Source organism: Crocodylus porosus, unplaced genomic scaffold (genome assembly GCF_001723895.1).
Source record: "Crocodylus porosus isolate Cpor-Errol unplaced genomic scaffold, CroPor_comp1, whole genome shotgun sequence".
Lineage (NCBI taxonomy): Eukaryota > Metazoa > Chordata > Crocodylia > Crocodylidae > Crocodylus > Crocodylus porosus.
In genome coordinates, this window is record NW_017728926.1 from 12631750 (window position 1) to 12652693 (window position 20944).

At 48.6% G+C, this 20944-nt stretch overlaps 1 protein-coding gene across 4 annotated transcripts in view; it reads left to right on the forward strand.

Moving 5' to 3' along the window:
- Window positions 1-20944, forward strand: part of VWA5B1 (von Willebrand factor A domain containing 5B1) — a 66497-nt gene that overhangs the window by 24337 nt on the left and 21216 nt on the right. For all 4 annotated transcript variants that reach the window (XM_019541514.1, XM_019541515.1, XM_019541512.1 and 1 more), the window contains 7 exons: window positions 3865-4041; window positions 10681-10791; window positions 11278-11480; window positions 12615-12729; window positions 17446-17631; window positions 18129-18324; window positions 19025-19215. In XM_019541514.1, coding sequence (XP_019397059.1) covers window positions 3865-4041; window positions 10681-10791; window positions 11278-11480; window positions 12615-12729; window positions 17446-17631; window positions 18129-18324; window positions 19025-19215 — 1179 coding nt within the window. The remainder of the gene's footprint in view (window positions 1-3864; window positions 4042-10680; window positions 10792-11277; window positions 11481-12614; window positions 12730-17445; window positions 17632-18128; window positions 18325-19024; window positions 19216-20944) is intronic.

Sequence of the window (20944 nt, forward strand, 5' to 3'; positions counted from 1 at the left end):
TAGATTATACACTCATATGTAACTGTAGTTCCATGGTTCATTCTGCAGGGAATTAACATGATATAGTATTAAATCTATTATTTGCAATAGTGACCATAATAATTTGGAATAATACAGTAGGAGAAGATGGATGCTAAATAAATATGTCCTATATCAGGTACCTGTAGTAAAGGCCTAATTATATAAGTGCTATTATTTGGGTTTGTTATCGGGCCATGCTTATGGAGTGGTTAGGGAGCCCTGACCTGGCTTCTGAGTGATGAGGCCAAGCCTTACATAAGAGCAATGCCAGAGGCTGCTCCCAGCTATAAATGAGTACCTGGTTATTCAGGCTGGGGAATGGCTGGATGTAATATTTGCCGCCATGCCTCTTGGGTGCTGTTGAAAGTAGCGTGTCTGAAACAAACGCTCCCGATGAGCTTGTTCCCCTTGGCTGGGAATCTTTAGCCAGACAGAAGGGCAACGGGATGGGAATGAATGCTTATTCCATTGACTAATGAATAAGAAATATTCATAGCAGGATTTTTGGCAAATATTCCAGAAAATTTGAAACGGTGGATGAGCCTCTCTTCAATGACCTCATCTGTGTGGTCGATATTGATACAAAAGACTTTAGACTAGAGCTTTTTGGAGTGGGCGGGACTGCTAAGCGCTTAATCAAAAGTACACATGCCAGTTGGGTACTGACATGCATGGATAGATTTGCAATCCAGAACACAGCCAGTTTCCTGATTTAAATGCACAGGTCTGTAGTGTCGCACACAAGTTATCTGTGAAGCTGGCAGTGGGTGGGATTTTGAGTGCTTGGTGTTTCTGCAGAGCAGTCTGAGTGGCTTGAACTCACACATGCATCAGTGCCCCCCCCATCAATCGTTTTAGCCTCAGTGACCTGGTCACCAAATGAGACATCACCAGCCTTAGCACAAGAACACAACAATTAGCCAGGGTAGGGGACCTGTGGTCTGACCCAGTATGGCATCACTTATGCTCTTAATCCTACCTCCCACGCCCATGCTGTGGTCTACAGACTACCACACACTTCCTGGGCCTCCTCAGGCTATCACAAAGGCAGCTCTCTGGGTTGTTGTTGTGATGATTTTTCATTACATTTGAAACATGTTGACAAATTTTTGGAGTGAAGTCTTTTCTCTCCTTCGCAATTAGAGGCAAGTATGAGAACCTCATTTATATTACACTGCAGGCTTCTTCTTTAATTGCCTTCTGAGTGCAGCAGGTGGAAGGATACGAATGTCCCACCCCATGGCTTTGAAGCCTGACTAATTATTCTGTGTCTTAAAGCTGTCAAATTATCTGGTGGGTATAATTCCAGGCCTGTTTTCAAATCTGAATTCTGCCCCTGGGACCAGGAGGGACTGGGGGAGCATTCACGCTGAGAACATAGCAGCTGAGTGTGGCTGGTACTGTGACAGAGGCATGACTATGCTGGACTCCTCAGACTCTGAGATCATGACTTAGTCCCTCACACAGGAGCCATTGACAAAGGTGTCCAGGGTAGATTACAGGCTAGGATTGCTGCTGCTGAGAGCATGACGTTGATCACCTCTTGGCTTAAACGAATTAGCTCCAAAATTTCAGTGGTGCATGATAATTCACTTCCCTTCTTCAGTTTGTTATGCAGATGATTTGAGTGCTCATTAGCTAGCAAGATTATGGGGACAAATGTGTTCCTGGAATCAGTTGGCAGCTGACGAGATCTGATTAGTTTATTATAACTGGATAATGGTATAGGGGGAGGCAGAAGGTAGGGGGCAAATGAAATGCTATCTTCCCTAGCTGAGCCACAACAGCTCTGACTGCACAAAGATTTCTTTACACATCTCCCTCTGAAGGCAAATGGGAGTCCTGTGCATTTGGACCTTAGCGGGATCAGGCCCTGATCATGTGTGGATCTCAGCTCCTCCTGGAAAGTGCTGGCATCCTCCACTCTAGGATAAACCAGTGCTTAGGCCATAGACTTAGATCCAGACCTGATTCAGTTCCTACTGCGGCCCCAGCATATAACTTAGGGCAAGTCACTTAATCTACCCTGCTCCTAAATTTGTCATTTGTAGAATGGGGATGCTACATTCTCCGTCACAGGGAACTGTGAGATAAATATCATAACCCACTGCAACATATTCAGATACTAGGGAGAAGAGGGCCACAGAAATACTCAGCAAAAGAGGTGCTTTCCCAGGAGGGGCTGAGGAACACACAGGGTTAGGCCTTTGATGTTGATCAAAGGAAGTGCTACTACAATCTATATGAAGTTACATAGCCATTACCTCCCTGAATCTGAATGATGATCCATTTTGTCTGATCTTCTGACAGAGATCATTGCTGGAATCTTGAGGAAGGTATTAAAAAAAGTAACATTACATGAAGGCAGGCGAAGGCCTTCCTAACCCCCACCCCCAGGCAGTGATGGATCAATGTATGCCCTAAAGCATGAGAGCCAATAGTTCTGGTCATTTTATCTTGGCTAATGTACCTGCAGGGTACTCAGCTTATTCCTTTAAATATGGCGTACATTTCCATAGGTGGCTGGTGAGAAAATTTCTGCCTGGGTAGCTGTGAAATGAAGCCTGCATGTGCAGATCAATCCAAATTGTTCCTTGGGTGAGGGAAGGTGTCAGCATTATGCTCAGACCAATATGGGGAAAAAAAGGATTAGTAATTAATTTATAGCAGGCTCTGGGAATGAGAGACCCACCGGCTGTCTAAAATAAGTCCAGTTATTTGAGCAAAGGTCTTCATAACTTCTCCTGCAATCAGAGAGCATCAGTAGCCTTATTTATGAACTGACAACAATCAAAGTGTTTGCTTCAGAGCATGTTTCAGTATTGCATAACTGGGAACAAGAGGCCAGAGTCTCCACTGATGTAGTCAGTGCGGCACCATAAGGAGCGAGGAGGCTATGATTTCACTCCAGAGGAGGTGATCTGTCAAGGGCTGCCTTTTGCAGCCATCACAGAGGAGATTATAAAACCATCACTGGATTTTTTTTTTCATTTAATTTTATAGATCTTTTTAGTGAGGATCAATACATCAAGTAATATTAAACAAAATGCAGAAACCCATTACATTTGAGATATAACGGGCCATAAAGAAACTATATATCATGCCAGATGCTATTGTAATTATATCTTGAATGGTGGGTCAGATTATTTTATAGGCTTTTGATTTAGGCAATAAAATATGATAACAAGAATGGGTAGGAAAAAGCAGAACAGAAGAAGTTAACAGAACCAGCCATTGAATCCCATTAAAATATAACCTACTACCCCCTGAGATTTGATTCCAGTTCTGAAGCTTAGTGACAAAGAAGAAGTCACTAATGACTCTTTGCCTCTGTTTACCCAGCTGTAAAATGGGAATGATCATAACACCAACCTACCTGCTCTTGTGAGGCTGAATTAAGAGAGTGTTTAGTGATCTGTTGTGGGGAGATGCTTATTCCTACTTGTAGCTGCCTTTCTTGTGCATTCATATACTCCCTACCTGGTGTTATCTTCACTGGTTTCATGGGATCATAGATTCATAGGAAGGCAGGGCTGGAAAGGACCTCTCAAGGTCATCTAGTCCAGCCTCCTGCTCAAGGTAGGGTCACTAAACCATCCCAGCCAAGTGCCCAGCATTTGCCCTGGGTGCTGTCCACTGACAGAAATCAGGTATGTCGTTCCTCACAGGCGGTTTCATAGGGGTTGAAGGCTGGGGCACTTTTACTGTGGTGTCACCTAATGCTGCTCCAATTCACTCCTAGAGGGAAAAGGAGTCGGGGGAAGGGGAAGTAATCTGGAGAGGTTTGACAGGGGCAGGGATGCTGGCACGTTCCCTCTAAAGAGCTTATCTTCTGTGTTACAGACAGAAATCATCAGGAAACGGCTGCACAAGGACCTTCCTCACCACCCTGTGATCATGCTGAACTTCTGCCCCAACCTGAGGAACTTCCAGCCAGACCTCAGGAAAGCCCAGGGGGAGTTTATATTTCTTGTAGACCGCAGTGGAAGCATGAGTGGTGTGAGCATCAATCGTGTCAAGGTACTGCCGGTGGGTGATGAGGGGTGGTGGGGTGGTGGGGGGGGGCTTTTTCTGCTGGCTTTCTGGCTGTTAGGGGATAGCCAGATACACACAAATCAGAAACAGCTTTGTTTTCATCATATTCAGGGCATGTGCATAGTGTTCTGTAGCTACAATTCACAGTCTCAGCAGGGGCTTAGGCCTGATCAGTGCTTCAACAGGAGACCTCCAGGGAAACCCAGAGACACTTTGCTGACAGCTCCTCAAGTAACAAACTGTGTGACCCTGGTCAAGTCACTGAACCAGTCTCTGTCTCTGTTCTCTGTGCGGAAGCAGAATAACCATGTTTACTTGGCTCAGGTGAAGGTTATGAAAGATTTGGAGACGGTTGGGTAGGAAATGCTGTGGATAGGAATATGAATTCATACGTTGCTTGTTTGCAGTTGCTTCAATGGTTAAAGGAATTTGTCCTGGCAGTCTAGCTTAAACTTCCACGTAGATTTGCAGTATTAAAAGGCCAATGCACTGCATTAAAAGCTGACTGCATTTCAGTGAGGATGGGTAACTGAGAAGCAGTGCTTAAGTATAAAAGTTATGTTGGAAGGTGCACTAGATCTATGAAAACCTGTAGGCACACAGGAGTTGCAACCCTACACACATATTTCATTGGACGATGGGGTAACCACACCCTTGATGGGAACCCAGAGAAGTCAACAGGAGTCTTTCCATTATTTTCACTGGACTTTAATCAACCTCTGTGTGAGTTTGGTCTTGCCACCCTGAACTCAGATGAGGAGCAGTGAATGCAGCGGGTCTGTTTGTCCAGGCAGGGCTCACAGCACTGGGTCTGTGAGAGCAAACCCTGTTATTCAGTTATCACAGGCAAAGCACTTCCTCCTGGGAGGGAGCTGCTGGGGCCATAAATCAGGGTAGGTCTTGGCTCCATGCCACTGTCCAGCAGAACCATCTAGGTTACTGCGCTGAGCCAGAGTTCCCTTCTCCAAACCACTACATCTATCAATGAGGAAATCGCCCTGGCAACTCTTTAATTAGCATCGTCTCTGATGAAGATGCATCAGAGATCAGGCCCGTGTCTGGCTGGAGCCAGCTGGCACTGAAAGGCTGCCGAGAACATCTGCATTCAGGGAGAGGAGCTCCGCTAGGAAGGTCTCCATCTGAATCCTTCGGGATCCATTCATCCCTGCTGGCTTCCTGCACATCATACTATCCTGAGTCAGTATGGGCTGCTGCTCCCAGGCCTGGGGATGTAGGTGGGTTTGGAAAGGTAGCCTGTCCCCAGGGTGACTGCAAGGATGGACAGGGCTCCATCACAGCTGTGTGTCCTATTAATAGAATATACTTGGGATAGCCACAGGGAGTGTCTTGCCCCTGGCCACCCATATCTGGGGCTGAGCTGGGTCGCTGGAGTCCCCCTACCCTTAGAAGTGCTTGGTAATACTGTTACCTGTTCTTGTGGCTAGATTCTTTGCCTCTGCGGCTACCACTCTGTAGGACACTGCCTTACCAAGCCCTTATCTTTGCCAGCCTGATGGTGGGTGTAATGGGAATGGGATTAGGAAGGCCCCCCACCAGCAGAGTGCAAGAGCTTCCTTTGTCATGTGCTGGCTGTTGGCATCATTTTGGAAGGATTGGTGCATAGGGTCACCTGGAGGCAGGTCAGTCCCGCTGTCACCTCTCTGGCCCTTGTGAGTGTGGGAGTTGGGGGGCCCTTCGGAAACCCATCTGACTACACGTCTCGCTGCAGGTTACTGCCTCCTGTTGACAGTGTCCCCAGGGACCTGTATGTCATCCCTGTGATATGACAGAGATGCAGGGTGGCTTCATTAACACTCAAGGAATGGCTGCCCCCAAATTTTATAGTCATTATAAGCTTTGTTTTGACTTTCTGGGCATCCCTTCAGATTCACTTGGGTTGGGGTGGCATCAGCTGGCTAGAATATGGGGAGAGGAGCCAGAATACTTAGGTTTTCTGGCCAGGTCAGTTACTGATTCATGCAGTACTCTTGGGCAAATCACTTAATCTCCTCGTGCCTCAATGTGCGTAGCTGCAAATTAGGATAATACCTATTTAAAATGAGAGGTTGTAGCCAAAGCTCATGATGGTGTGTTAATTACTTCTGTTGTGGTGATGCCAGCTGAGATCAGGGTCTAATTATGCATAATGCGGTACAGACAGAAAGTGCTTTTAACCTGCGTTGACAAAGGATGGAAGAAAGGATGGATTTTTAAACCCATTTTACAGATCGGGCAAGTGAAACTAAGGAAAATAAAGTAACTTGTCTAGGACACACAGTGACCCCTATTTTCTGACTCCTGACTCAGAGCCTTGACCTTGAGATCTTCGCCCGTAGGCAAATGAGAAGTACCATTGTCACAAGTGCTTCCAAATACTCCTAGTGGCATCTCCTTTCCTTGCCCTCTCCCTGCAGTGAACGTTGTCTCACTTCCTTGAATCAAGCTCCATTTAAAACACTCTTCCTTCAACATTTTTCCCTTTTCAGTTTCTCAGGCAAACAAAATCTTCCACATACGCAAATGAGGCAGAGGGGGGGGCTCTTCTGAGCCAACAGAACCATGTTTTTCTTCTAAAAAGCTTATGATCTCCTTCAGGCAAGCTCTGAATAAGGATAAATGTGCTCAAGTCAGGATCTCTCTGGTGTCTCAAAATGCTTTGGTTTCATCTCAGGGGGAGTTAATGCCGTATCCTTACAATCCTTGGAATGTGAGCAAATAGCTTCAGGGCTGTCTCCAGGTATCCTCATACCCTTTAGAGATATGGCATTATATCATAACCCTCTTGGGATGCCTGTGTACATTTTAAGCCTCATGATTACCTGTGAACTTGCCTATGTGTATATTTGTGTGTGTCTATGTGTAGACTCCCACATATATTTTGTCCCACTCTTGACCCAGGGGGAATTCAACTCTTGGGCCAAAGCAGCTATTAACAGACCTAGCAATGAAGTCTTCAGTAAGAATGAGTGCCTGGCCCCACGCACAGGGTTTAATCACTGACACAAAGTGCTTGCTTTGATACAGTTGAACTACTGTTGGGACTGTAGGGAAGAAAAGAGGCACCATGAAGAGACTGCCCTGGGACTTGTGAAAGGATCTATACCCAGCACTGCAGCTGATTCACCCCCTGCCTTAGTTCCCCCAACAGGAAAATAGGACTATTGAAACCTAGCTTTGTAAAGATGTGGAGAGCTACAGATGAAAGGTGCTGCGTATGAGGCAGATATTAAGGAATAATGATTTCGGGGTGGTGCTTGACATTCATTAATGTGTAGCTTAGGTTTCTTTAGCTCTTGCAAAGCCCAGAAAGATCAAACTTCACCATGTTTTGCACAGGGGACCTCAAAACTCACCTCACGCTGACACAGTGCATGTTACAACCCCGGGGGGCCAAAGAGTGCAAATGACCAAATCATTTTCTAGCTAACTTGTGCTGGATTTGCAGCCCACCCCACAAATTAATCTGAACCCTTTATTCTTTATGGTTCAGATATTTAAAGGGACCAAGGGCATTAGGCGTATCAGATTTGGGCGCCTAGATCCCTTCAACCTCTGAAAATTGCGGCCAGAAGTAGCTGGGTGCTGAACTGAATGCAAGTGGCCCAGAGGGAGCTGTCTGTGGTGCTGAAAGGAGGCACCCAGAAGATCAAGGAGGAGTTTTATTCTCAACTAGTACGGCATGAAAGGTTATTGGAGATGCCCGCTCTGTCCCTTCCTACCGCCCACCTTTGAGTGAACCCCATCCAGAGAGAAAACACTCTCCTCTCCTCTTTTCTTCCCGTGTGTCACTTCGCAAAGCACTCTCATTTACTGCGGCTGCTGCCCTGTAATGCATCTTGAATGGATTGCACTTGCTTGAGTAATATTTGCATAGACATCATCTGGGTTTTAGACATTGCATGGAATGAACATGGATGGGTTGAAAGAGAGAGGGGAGCTGCACAGAATAAAAATCCCAGCTGCAGTCATAGCCAGGGTGGTATGACGTCAGGGCTCTGGGGAGATCAGCCCATCTAGATAGTGGATAATTCAATGCCTATTCTGTGTGTGTGTGGAACGAAGTGGAGAGAGTCATCTGTGGAAAGAAGAGAAGCTAAGATGAAAATATTGAGGAGGCAAGCTCCACGCTTTTAATTTCCTGCAGCTGCCACAGTGAACTCTCCCAACACACTCTTTGCAAATGCCGATGTCTGCTTGAAGGGACGGGGGCCTGCAGTGTGTCTATATCAAGCATATACATTGGCAAAGATGGAAATAATAAGTAGGTATTGACTTCTCTTGAGGTTTACATCTCGGTTTTATTGAGCTGCGAGATAAATATTGAGTGCAGCAGCAGGGAGATCAATATTTGCCTCAAGGGGCAATAAATCTTTCCACTCGCTGAAACGCTCAGTCGGTGTTGGAAACATGCATTGGGAATTGCTTTATTAACAATGTCCAGAAATCTGGTTTTAAGACTACTATTAAAAAGGGGAACGGGGTTCAAGGTCCTTAGAAAAAAGAGCCCTCATCTTCACTGCCATTTTCAGGAAGCAGCAATTAGCACATGTTGGTACCTCATTGGCTCAGAGATAATGAATTTTGCCCGAACCCATCTGCAGCCAGTCAAAGTGCATTCATTTACATATAATCTATGGTTGGCTAACCTTGCTTCAGATCTTCTAAGATGTCAGTACAAGTGTACTGATTTGTCACATGACTGTTTCTGGCCCACCGTAAGCGGAACAATGCTTCACTGGGTATAAAACCTCCGCTGACGTCAGGGGGAGTTCCAGCCCTGGCTGCCTGGCAGACTTCATGCACCCTTTGTGCGAAGGTGTTTGGGGTGGCTGCACTGCTGGAGAGGGGGTGGCTGCACAGCTGGAGAGGTGCTGCCCATTTGCAGTCAATAAAACTCCCATGAGGCTTTATGAACTCGCTGCACAGCCTAGTGGAGTTTTCTGCGTTGACAGCCCCAGGCTTTGGATCAAGCACTGGGTACACACATGTTTAGCACCAGTCTTGAGACCAGATTCTGACTGGGCAGTTCCAGGATGATTACCTTCAGCCCGCTGTGGGAAGTTTTCAGCCTCCTGGCCTTTTAGGTCACCAAGTCCCTGCTGCTCTCAGTGACGAAGCAAGGAGGCTGCTCTCACTTTGTCTGACCTTGGCAGCTTTTCTCTGTAGGTTGGCTCTAGGGTTTCTGCTGCCCTAGGCAAATTGGCAGAAGTCTGCCCTCATCAGCATGTGAACATCCAGCACAAAAACAAATCACTGACCCATGCTTTGCTTTCAACTGTCTTCTTTGCAATGCTAATTGCTTGTGCTGCTGCAGCAAGCTTAGGAGCTTCATATTCACTCTGTTGTTTGCTACCAAAACAAGCTGCTCTCTCTGTCCTGGAATATTCCATCGCTATCTGATAGCATGCACCAGAAATGACATCTTTGTTCTGTAATGAAAAAAGCAGAGATGAACTAGTGCAGACTGGAGTATTCAAGAGACCACCTCAGGCTATAAATCCGTGTCACCTGTGCTAGTCATTTCACCTCGCATCATTCAAACAAAGCAGTTTGAAAAAAATAAACCACATAGATGCTCCTCCTGTTCCTTTTTTCAGTTTTTGTTTTCATGCAGTTTGGGCAATGAAAATGGGCAGGACAGTTTCACCCTCTGGTTCTCTGCTTTAGCCTGCTGCTACCATGTTAGTTTGCAAGCCCCAGGAAGAAGATTGCTATCCAGTCCAACTGCGCTCATTGCTTTTAAGTTCAGGAAAACATTCCCAGTGTTAAGTTCTCTAAAGAGTGAGGTAGTTAGCCTCGTTACTCTGAAGTCCAGCAGAAGGCAGAGTAGATTTGCACCTTTTAGACTAAATCAGAGATGGTAAGTTTTTGTAAGCAACAGCTTTTGTCATCAGATGCTATCAAGGGACTGCCAGAAAAAGAGCTTCTACACTGAATGGTATGGACAGTGAGGGTTGTTGCCTTCCTCTGTGGGTCATGGCTCTCTATCTGGGATCTCTTGAGCAGTATATTAACAGCCTTTGATATAAGCAGGACATTGCCTTCATGGTCCCCCTCCTTTACGTGTGGTGTATTAGGATGTTATGTCTATTATTGTATCAGAGTTGACTGTAGTTTTACTAAGAGTTAGATTATGGTTTGCATGGGATGGTTTCGATAGGGATAATCATGCCTCAGGCAGGGGTTCGACTAGATGACCTTCAGAGGTCCTTTCCAGTCCTACTTCTCTATGATTTCTATGAGAAAGCAGTGGTTAGAATACGAAGGGTAGGGAAGGGAAAGGATAAAGAAGAGGACACTGCTGGGAGAAGCAAGGTGGGTATGAGCAAGAAAAACATTAGTTAAAGACTGTCCCCCCCCAACATCTTACATGTTAAGATCTTGATGACCCCTCTCTATCTGCTCCCTTAAAGGAGCTTTTGGTGGAAGAGCAATTAGATGTAGTTTTCAGAAATTAGATGTAGTTTTCAGTGTGTGAATGAGAAGCTATGTGGCGGGGCTGTGGTACTGAAGTGCATTCACATAGGAGGGGCAGAGCAGAGCACTTGCTGATGCAGTTCAGGTGACTGGTCACATTTCAGGCCTCTGGCATGTCTGACAACTGCTTACTTTCTGCCCTCACAGGACGCCCTGCTGGTCATTCTCAAGAGCCTGGTGCCAGCGTGTCTCTTCAACATCATTGGCTTTGGGTCAACATTTAAGACGTTATTTCCTTCCAGTCAAACTTACTGTGAGGTGGGTGCAAGCCTTTTCTGAATGTGCTGGCACTCAGGGCATTGTAGCTTGGATGGCCCTTTACCTGGCAGCAAGGAATTTCCCCTCATGTGGACTCTCTTACTAAGAGTTTCTTCATTCCAGACTAAGAGAGCTCTTGCATGGAGCTATTTGGGATTAGCCAGTTCATTTAAAATTCACATCCCATAATAATCTGAATGAACATTCCTGTTAACACAAGCCCTGAGCCCTTCTGGAGTTCAATCCATATCCTCTTGCAACCAAGTGTGCAGCAAAGTTGTGGGGTGAGGGGTTCATCCTGCCTCACAACAGACACTGAAAACAGGACTGGTTTCAAGCTATGCCACTGACCCATTGTATGATCTTGGTCAGGACCTGTTCATGCCTCTGTTTCCCAGCTCAGATAAAATGGGTGGGAGAGGGAAGCGCCATCTCAGCCATGATCCTTGCTAGTGTGGCTCACACGCATGTGTCCTTTTTCTTTAGGAGAGCTTGGCTATTGCCTGTGAGAGCATCAAGAAGATCCGGGCGGATATGGGTGGCACCAACGTCTTATCCCCTTTGAAGTGGGCTATCCGACAGCCCATCCATAGGGGACACCCTCGTCTGCTCTTCCTGCTGACCGATGGAGCTGTCAGCAACACAGGGAAGGTCATTGAGCTGTTGAGGAACCACTCTGCCTCCACCAGGTATGGATACCTTTCAGATCCACAGGCAAAGGACCAAGTGTGCTGTGGGACCCACTGAGTGCAGGAGGCTCCTACCTCAGGTTTCATGGCCGTCCCAGACAGGGACAGGAAAGCAGAAGGATATGTGGTGGAAACAGTGGGAGATTTTCCAGAGCTTGGACTGGAGCCCAGGAGTTCAGATGCTTTTCTGGAAGTTCATTCAAATGATCTGAGCTAGGAAAACGGGGCCAAGCTCCTCTCTGATGCTTCCTCTATGCAGAAATGACACATGAAGAGTATTTCTTGCAGTTTTTTCTCAATGCATCTGGTTCTGTTGCCAGCTTGGCCCAGTGCAGGGCTGCATGTAATAAGTATTCTGGAATTGCACAGGAAAGAAGCAGCTGTTTAATGCCCAGGAAAAACAGCTATTCCCTTTCAGGACACAGTTGGATTCCCTGCCCTTTTCTAGCTAGTGAAACTGCCTGCCATCCCTGCACAAGTCCTTGGCTGCAGAAAACCTTCAGACTCCCTGCTGTTCCCTTCGTAGCCCTGGTGTCAGCTCTCAACCAATGGCTGGTGCCACCAGATATAGAAAAAAGAAACCCAAGTCACTTAGCAAAAGGGTAGGGAAGGTCAGGAAAGCAACACTGTCCCCTGGCTTCTCTTTCCTTGAGAAAACATTTGTTTTAATTCTGAGCAAAGATAATTACCAGGTCTTTAATGGTATTGACTGCAGGCTCAGTGGGGAAACAGCTGACCTGGCACAGAAGCAGCCTGTGTGTGGACAGAGGGAGTGAGCTGATGCAGTGACCAGTTAGGAGGGGGAAGTAGGGTGTAGGGTCCCTGTCAGGAGCACCCCTGGGTTCTGGAGGCTCTTTCAAGGGACCAGCAGGGCACTCCCGGCTTCCTAATGATCTCATCCCCCTTTGCATTGCCAGGGCTGAACAGGCAAGGCCAGGCAGTTCTAGCTGGCTGCCCAACATCAGGTGCCTTAATGAGCAGCTGATTCTCAGAGACTACCTCCCAGTGATGTCCAGCAGGGGACCCTGAGCTTTGAATCCCAGGCTATTTTCCCTGCCCAGAGTCAAGGCAGGGACAGACCATATCCCTGGGCCTTTCTCCTTGATTGTGTCCTGTGTTCTTGTCCTTTCACAGGTGCTACAGCTTTGGCATCGGGCAGAGTGCCTGCAGGAGGCTGGTGCACGGGCTGGCTGCTGTATCCAAGGGGAGTGCAGAGTTCTTGGCAGAAGGAGAGAGGCTGCAGCCCAAGGTAGTGCTCCTCACAATCCTTTCCCTTCCCTCAGTGCCTCTGTCTGATGTGGAGGAGAGGGAGAGAATGGGGCAGCCTCCCCTGCAGACCTGAGGCAGTGCCACTGCATCTGGCAGCTTCTTGGCACTGTAACAGGATGGAGGAGTGGTCCAAGGGGGATCCTTCCTGCAGAGGGATCAGCATAAACAATAGGGATGAAGGTGGATGAATTAGACACTGATTTGACATGCTCACTGCTGAGCACAAGGGCAAAGTCTGGAGTCATCCAGCAGGCTTTGTGCAGGGAGCCAGCCAGGTCAGGACCTGTTTTCAGGTGCGCTTTACCTCCATAGGTTTGAACACACACTGAGCCCTTCCCCCAAGTCCTGTAATGATGCATGGTTGGGTCTTTAAGAGGAGGTTGGATGTACACCTTGCTGGGGTTGTTTGACCCCAGTACTCTTTCCTGCCATGGCAGGGGGTCGGACTAGATGATCTACTCAGGTCCCTTCCGACCCTAGAAACTATGAAGAGGAAGTCATGGGCAGAGCTCTGCATCCTCAGCAGCTGCTGCCCTGATCCTGCCAGCTACTGTGGGGCCAACAGTCTCATTGTTTCCTTGTGCTCTCCCATGCATTTGTCTGTCAGCTTCTGCTGAGGACACAGGCATGCTGCAGTACTCACTGCCCTAGACACTACTGGGATATGCAGAACATGAAGAAGATGCAGCCTCAGATTCTAAGAGGTCACAGGCCTGATCACACAGCAGCAGTGAGAGGAGATGGTTTGCAGTGGGACAGAGGGCTTGCTTCCTCCTCTGCTGACTCTTGGCTTTGGGATTGGGGTGGAGCCACAGCTCTAAGGGAAGTTCAGAGTCCATGGGAAAGCTGGCAACAAGGCTGCCACGGGGGAGGTCTATGATTTATTCTCCTTCACCAGGAGCAGGGCACTTTGCAGTCCAGCCCCAACCATCCATCCTGAGTCTGTAATGGGTGAGCCTAGAACAGCAGGGGCAGAAGGCAGAGGGGTGATTGATTTCCAATGCTGGAGGGATTATTTTTAGCTAAAGAGGAAGTTTGGATGGTGAATCTGAAGGAGAAATTACTCCAGGCTCCCAGGCTTTGTACTGGAGCTTTCAGATGTGAGGTTTAGACTCCTCCTGGGGAGCTGGCCCATGCACAGGAACATGCTCCCTGAGATTCCTCTTAGAAGATGCTTCCTTGCATGCTGATGTCCTTGCTGGACTTGGCAGAGGTTCTGTGGGGGCTGCAGATCCCTGCAGTGAATTGAGAATGTCTGCCTGGTCTCAGGGGGCCAACCTGCACACAACGCTGCTGAGGATACAACACTGCGTATCGCAGTGCCACAGTGCTATGGTGCACTGCCCTCACCCCGGGCCCAAGATGGGTTATCTAATGGGCTGAGGTCTGGCATGCTGTTTTGCCTTCCCAGCAGGGGATTGTGTCTTGGGAGGAAGGGGCCTGACTTGACCCAAGGTCCCACTGCAGGGGCAGAGAGGTGGCTGTGGGTTTTGCAGGCCCAAGCAGCTGCCCCAGAAGTCAGGGTCTGTGGCAACAAAGTACTGCTGCAGAGGTGTCTGCAGCTTCATGGGAATGGCCTGCACATGTGCCGTTATCCTGTGGCACATGAAAGCTTAGGTGTGGAAGTGTAGTCCTCAGCACTATGCTTACCCTACTACTAGCAGGGTAAGTTATCACAGCCTGGCTTCCACATACCCCAGGCTCAGAGCGTGCACATGGGCAGTTACTACAGAGTGACTTCCATGTGGTAGAGCACCTCTCCTTTTACCATGAGGTTAATTGTTCATAAGTGTGGCATTTCTGAGGCCCCAGCATGGATTACAGGAGCTATTTGTATTCTGTTGGCATAGCCTCTGGAATAACCCTGGCTACCCCAGCACAGAGTGGCTGGACCTACCCCCTCATCCCTCCTCTCCTGCAGGCATGTGCCTGGAAGAGCAGCCTCATGTCACTTTAATGATGCTCTCATCTGGCTCTGATGGGGTGGGGGCAAGGGCATTGGGCACAAGCTGGTTTCCATGTAATTCTTTGCTCTGGAACTGCCTCTGCACCTCCCACGTAGCCACAGCATGTGGGTGAGTGGAGGAAAATGAGAAAGCATTTCTATCTCTGACGGGCTGGTGACAGAGACTGCATTTACCCTCTGCATGTCTGGATGCCTGCAAGTGATAGCCACAATAAGGCAGCTTGCTTCAAACACAGCTACCGCACTAGGCAGAGCCCAAGGAAGAGGAACCAGCATGAGGGCAGCTCATTAATTCTGAAGTCCAGCTCACCCCTGCTCAGCTTAGTCTGGCAGCCTGGGAGTTCACAGGGTAGGAGGAAGAGGAATAAACAGTGCAATCATTGTGCCTGTTGAACCAATCTGGAGGCAGGCGTTTAAGGTTTCATGTCTGGCTCCTGCACTGCCAATGTCATAAATACCAGAGCTCCCTGCATTCATCATTTTCACTCTATCATAAGCGCATAGCGAGTTTCATTATTCACTGTCATAAATATCCCTGCAGGTTCTGGTTATACTCTCTCCACTAACCAACAGAGGGACATTGGAGGCTTGGGCTCAAAAGGTTACTGGTTGGGTTTGAGGCCCTCTGGTCCTCTTCGTTTTATAGCATTTATATCCCAAGCTGGTTCTTATGGACTACTGTGTATCAGCTGCACTTCCTCTTCTGCTGCAGCCCCATTCGGTGAATCTGGCCCTTCTGCCATGGAACTCAGAAACGTTAAAACAGTAGTAGATTGGGATTGGGAGACTTTTATGCCTCGTCCTAGCCACCGTGACTGCTGGCATGCCACATGTGTGGTAGGCGGCAGTGTGGGGTGGGGCATAAAATTCCTCCAGTTCCATTGTACCATTGCTGCATGGCCCTAGCTTGGTCCTACAGCCTGGGCAGTGGACAGCTCTGTTCCACACTCAGGATTGCCCCTGGCCTCTAGCAGGTTTGAGACCTGGGGCTGTCAGGAGTGGGCCTGATGATTAGTGACAAACAGCCGTCAGCTGGTACTGTAATTGGCACACCGGGGCTTAGTGATGTCTGTGTACAGGTAGGGAGCGAGGGCCAGGTTTTTCAAAGGTATTTGGATGCCTAAGCTGCAGATCAGCAATGGGCAGGATTTTCAAAAGCATCTAAGTAGGTTTCATTGAAACCAGTAAGAACTAAGCACCTGATGTACTTTGACACATTTGAGATTCCTTTTTTGCATCTCGAGGGTCCAAAGTGCCTTTAAAGAGATCTTCACTTCCTGGAAGTCCCTCCATTGGGATCCACAGCACAGGGAGCATTTTCAGAGAGCACAAGCCTCTCCATTATAAATTAAGGCCTAAGACAAGAAAGGATGTGTTTTATGGAGCTATTAGTGCAGTACAGGCCTCCCATGCTCTGCAGCTTGGGACCTTCCGCAGGCTGAGACATTATTTGATGGCCCCATAAAACACAGCCTGGTTATATGTTACAAACCTCCCATAACACCTTGAACAATACAGAGCGCTTAAAAGTGTCCATGTATAATTCTGCTTTTAACTCCTCTCTGAACACTGAAAAACAATCGTCTGTGGGGGGAAAAAAAGTGAGCTTCCCTAAAGACTGGCCTAGGATATAGTCACTGATACTGGACTGGACCTCCTGCTGCTGTGACTGGTGTAGCTCCACTGATGCCAGCCATTGCTTGGCACTTGCCAGGGGCCTGGCTAATTGACGCCCATGGAGCTGCGCCAATTGGCAGTGGCTGAGGAGCATGCCCAGTGCTTGGTGGCAGCTGGCCTTGGTTTGAAGGACATGTCCAAGAGAAAAGCTCGGCGTCCCTGGGGACAGTTGATTCAGAGCAGGGACAGCTCTGGGCTTGCCCTAGAGAATTGTCTTGTCCCTCTGGAAAGCCCCAGGGAGTTCTTTATCCCTGGCTGTCCCTGGTGAGAGTGGAGAGGGGTGGTGCCGTGGTTGTGCACACCTCTGTGCATGTGACTTACCCTCTCAGGGGAGCACAGACCCAGCCTGATATCCTGGTACCAGGGCATTACTGGTCTGCCCAGGGAACGGTGTCTGCTGACACTCTCCAAGCCTTTGCATTGAAGCCTGACATTTACCCACTGGTGGGCTCACTGTCCATGGTGCCTGGGTGTCCCCGGTGCACATCCCTGGACATGGATGTATAGGGGGACAGTAGCAGATGGCACAGCTCAGAGTAGCTGCAAGGATCTGGAGGCAGGTGTTAGTGAGTTGTTGAGAAGAAGTTACTTAGCTTCAAGTGACACTGGGGGAACATCCACTTCAATCTCACTCTGAAGTCTCAGCACCCCGAGGAGACAGGAGTGGATGTTTCTCTGCCAGTCAGTTTGCATCATCAGCTAAGGGCAGATTTTTCCTTTTTTCCCCAGAGTGTCACATGTAAGGCACAGGCAGAAGAGCAGACTAGCTGCTCCACTGGTCTTTCCTCCTGCAAGGTCTGGTAGTCAGGACATTGCTGTGCTTCATGCTCTCTGAAACCCCACAGGGTTTGCGGGTTTAACTGCAGCCTGTGCAGCACACTTACGTGCTCACACACACTGGTTGGTTCACCCCAAGGTCCTTACCACACTGTCACACCCATGCATTCATGCACACGCGTGTTCACTGAACCCGTTCACAGTGTGTCCAGACATCCATTCACAGTGCACGTCCCCTTCCACAATCCTCCTGTGCTTTGTGCTTCTTCCTCTCAGATGATAAAGTCCCTGAAGAAAGCAATGGGGCCTGTCCTGAGTGATGTCACTGTGGAGTGGGTCTTTCCTGAAACCACGGAGGTCTTGATCTCCCCGGTCAGTGCCAGCTGCCTCTTCCCAGGTGACCGGCTGGTTGGATACGGCATTGTCTGCGACGCATCACTGTATACCTCCAACCCCAGATCTGTAAGTAACACACCACAAACCTTTCCTAGCCACATGTGTACTGTGTGTGTGTGAATGTGCTCTCTCTGTGTGTGGGAGTATGTGTTGGAGGTACATGTGTGAGCGTGCACATGCACTGGGGGAAGTTTGCATGTTCTCACTGCTCTCACTCTTCTTGCCTTCCCAAATGGATCGCAAACTGTCAGAAGAGCCAGTGGGTCGTGGTGGCCTCGGGCTCAGGGTGGTGGAGGGAAATGGTGGGTGAGTCTTCAGGGACAATGGGGTGAGGAGGGAAAGGATGATGGAATGAGCAGCAGTGGGCATCAAGGCTGGGGGAGAAGGTGCTTTCAGATATTGGAGCGAGCGAAGAGGCCCTTGATAATTGCACTAGGCAAAGGCAGCCAATTCTAAACACCTGTGAAGGCCAGTCCTAGTCTTGTCATCAGCACTTTCCAGGCACAGCTGGCTGAGATGCTGCCCCCCACAACCCTGTCCCTCTCTGTCTCTTTCTTCACCAGGACAAGAGGCGGCGCTACAGCATGCTGCGTTCCCAGGAGTCAGGCAGCTCTGTGTTTTTTCACTCCCAGGAGGAGGGACCTGGTGCAGATGGCTGGGGCTGTGCCAAAGACTCAGAGTGGGGGTTCCCTTCTGACCGTACCCCTGAGCACCTGATGGTTGGGGGAGAGCCAGGGAGAGAGTCAGACCCTGATACCGGTTAGTCCATCTGTGTGGGAAGCCTAAGCATGTCGCACATTCGTCTCCCTGATGCGCCTGCAGCTTTGCCTTTGGCAGCTGATTTGCTGCTGTCAGATGAAGTCCCTTTACCTGTATCTCTGAAGTGACAGGGGTCTCAGGAGGAGTGATGACAAACCACACAGGGCTGGGAGAGCTGGCTTAGTTGGAAGCTTTATCCACATATGTCTGGAAATCAAAGGGGGAAGTCCCTTGAGAACAGGCTTCCCTCCAGTTTTCCCTCCTGACATTTCAGCTCTGTAATTATTATTGCAGTTTTTAAAAAACCCTCTCTCTTGGCCCAGACCAGCTTCACTAAAGGCTTCCTGGACCCTTTGTGGATCTTTCACAGGCTTGGATGATGTGTGAGTTTGGCCTGTATCTCCCTCATTCTGCCTCACAATGAGGGGCTGGACTATGTGTCCCTGTCCAGATATTGAGGGCCCTGCTTCATTCCCAGCAGAAAGGAGAAGGGTTAGACTGGGACTCAGGACTCCTGGGTTCTCCAGGGTCTGGCCCATATGGAGTCAGGGCAAGAGCAGGCGGGTGATGCTCTCACTGTGCTTTCTGGAAGATGAGGCTTCTGTTTCTCTGCCCCCTAAGAAAGTCGTGCCCCAGGCCTGTCTGGTGTTGGCTAGTATGGCTTCCAGGAGTGAAGCTGACTGTCTCTTCCTTTGTGCAGGGGTGGACCCCAGATCCTCACGGCGCAGGGCATACAGCACCAACCAGATTGCCGACCGCGAGCCTTTCAAGAAGGTCCCAACAGCCAGCGATCCTGGTGCAGCCATGGGGAAGAATCCACTCCGCAAAGCCCACGTGCAGGATCTGTGCCAAATCAGCCCTGAGCCCCAGTCGTGGCAAGCTGATTTCCAAGTAAGTGCTGACACTGTGCCTTGCTGGATGGATACGCTAGCAGTAATCAGAGCCAGCTGTGCAGGCTGTCCAGGCACTGCTTTCACATGTCTGAGGACCACTTGGGATGCTATACAGGTAGCTTCAGGGTCACCCTACAAGAGCAGCCAAAGCAGCCATCCCACCCTGTGTGTGGAACAAAGGAGGAATAACTTTGGAAGCAGAATTCCAGCCCAGCTGGGGAAAGATCCCATCCAGATTTCAAACAAGAGCATGGAGCTGCTGTCTCCAGCACTTCTATTTCAAACTGTGGCTCACATGATTCACCAGCAGCTCATCTTTCCATCTCACTGAAGTGGCTTTAGCTTTATTTTGTTGTTTGATCCCAGTTATACCTTTTAATTCTTCTTTGATTAATATTTCCCTAGGCTTTGGCCAAATGGCATAAACCCTAGAGATTGCTAGAGGTTCCTTTGTGCCATGCAAAGTTAATTCTGGAAGCAGAACCCACCCCCATTGATATATCCATGCATCAAAGGTAATAAGAGGGAGGGTATGAAAAGGGACTGGAGAGAAAAGTTTTCACTAGGCAAGTTTCCAGAGAGATTTTTGCAGCAATTCACAGCTTCTTTCATTCTTTTTTCTTCTTTCTTTCCATTTAGACACAATTGGCCATGATGTACGTGGGATAGTCACACCCAAGACATTGTTTCATCATGTCCTAGTAATTATAACTGTTCCTGCTGCCCAAGAGCCATGGACTTTTCCATCCTTGGGTGTACTTGAGTATTTGGGCACAGAAACATTTTGCTGTGGGTTATGCTAGTGTGTGAATAAAGCTACATAGTATCTGCCACTGAACATACTATTATCTTGGTAAATGCAAGACAGTTTACTCCCCAGTGGGTGCATCTACATGTGCACAGTTACTGCACAGTAATCAAATATTACTGCACAGTACGTCTGCATGTCTACATGTGCATGCCCATACTGTGCAATAACTATGGCAACTTATGCTGGTTTGGGCATAAATTTACTACTTGCATGATGCAGGTAACAAATTTATGCCCAAGTAGTTACTGCACAGTAAGGCACGTGTAGACACCTTGTTGCACAGTAACTCCGTGTGTGGACTGACTCGGGGCTAACTTTAGTCCCAAGTCAGTCCACACACAGCATTACTGTGCTGTAATGTCTTCATGGGTAGACGCCGGTGTGAAATCCGTTTACTGTGCAATAAGTTACTGTGCAATAAGTTACTGCACGGTAAATGCACATGTAGACACGCCCAGTAAGAACTACGAGACCCCTTGCATTTACTGTGTGATAGAGCATTCACACAAGCAGCTGACAGGGACTAGCTGACTCACTGGAAGTTCACGCCGTTTTACCTCTCGGTAACTTGTCAATGTGCCCATAACCTCTGCCGTGACTGCACTTGGGTCCATGCATATGAACAGGATGGCACTGATGGCTTTCTGCTGCCTTTTGGCTCCTTCTCCCCATCCCATCTGTGGGAACACCTGGAGGTCAGCTTAGCCCAGGGAGCACATGAGAACAGCCCCTAGGCTGCTCTAAGCTCTGCCAGATGGAGCAGCTCCCACCGGCTTCTTCATCCCTAGGATCACTCCTGCTGTCCCTGTTCTGTGCATAAGCAGAGGACTTTGTTCCCCAGGGCTAGATTTCTAAATGAGGCCAGTGACATGGTGGGAGACAGAAGTGGGAAGGATTTGAGCTTCACCCACGAGCG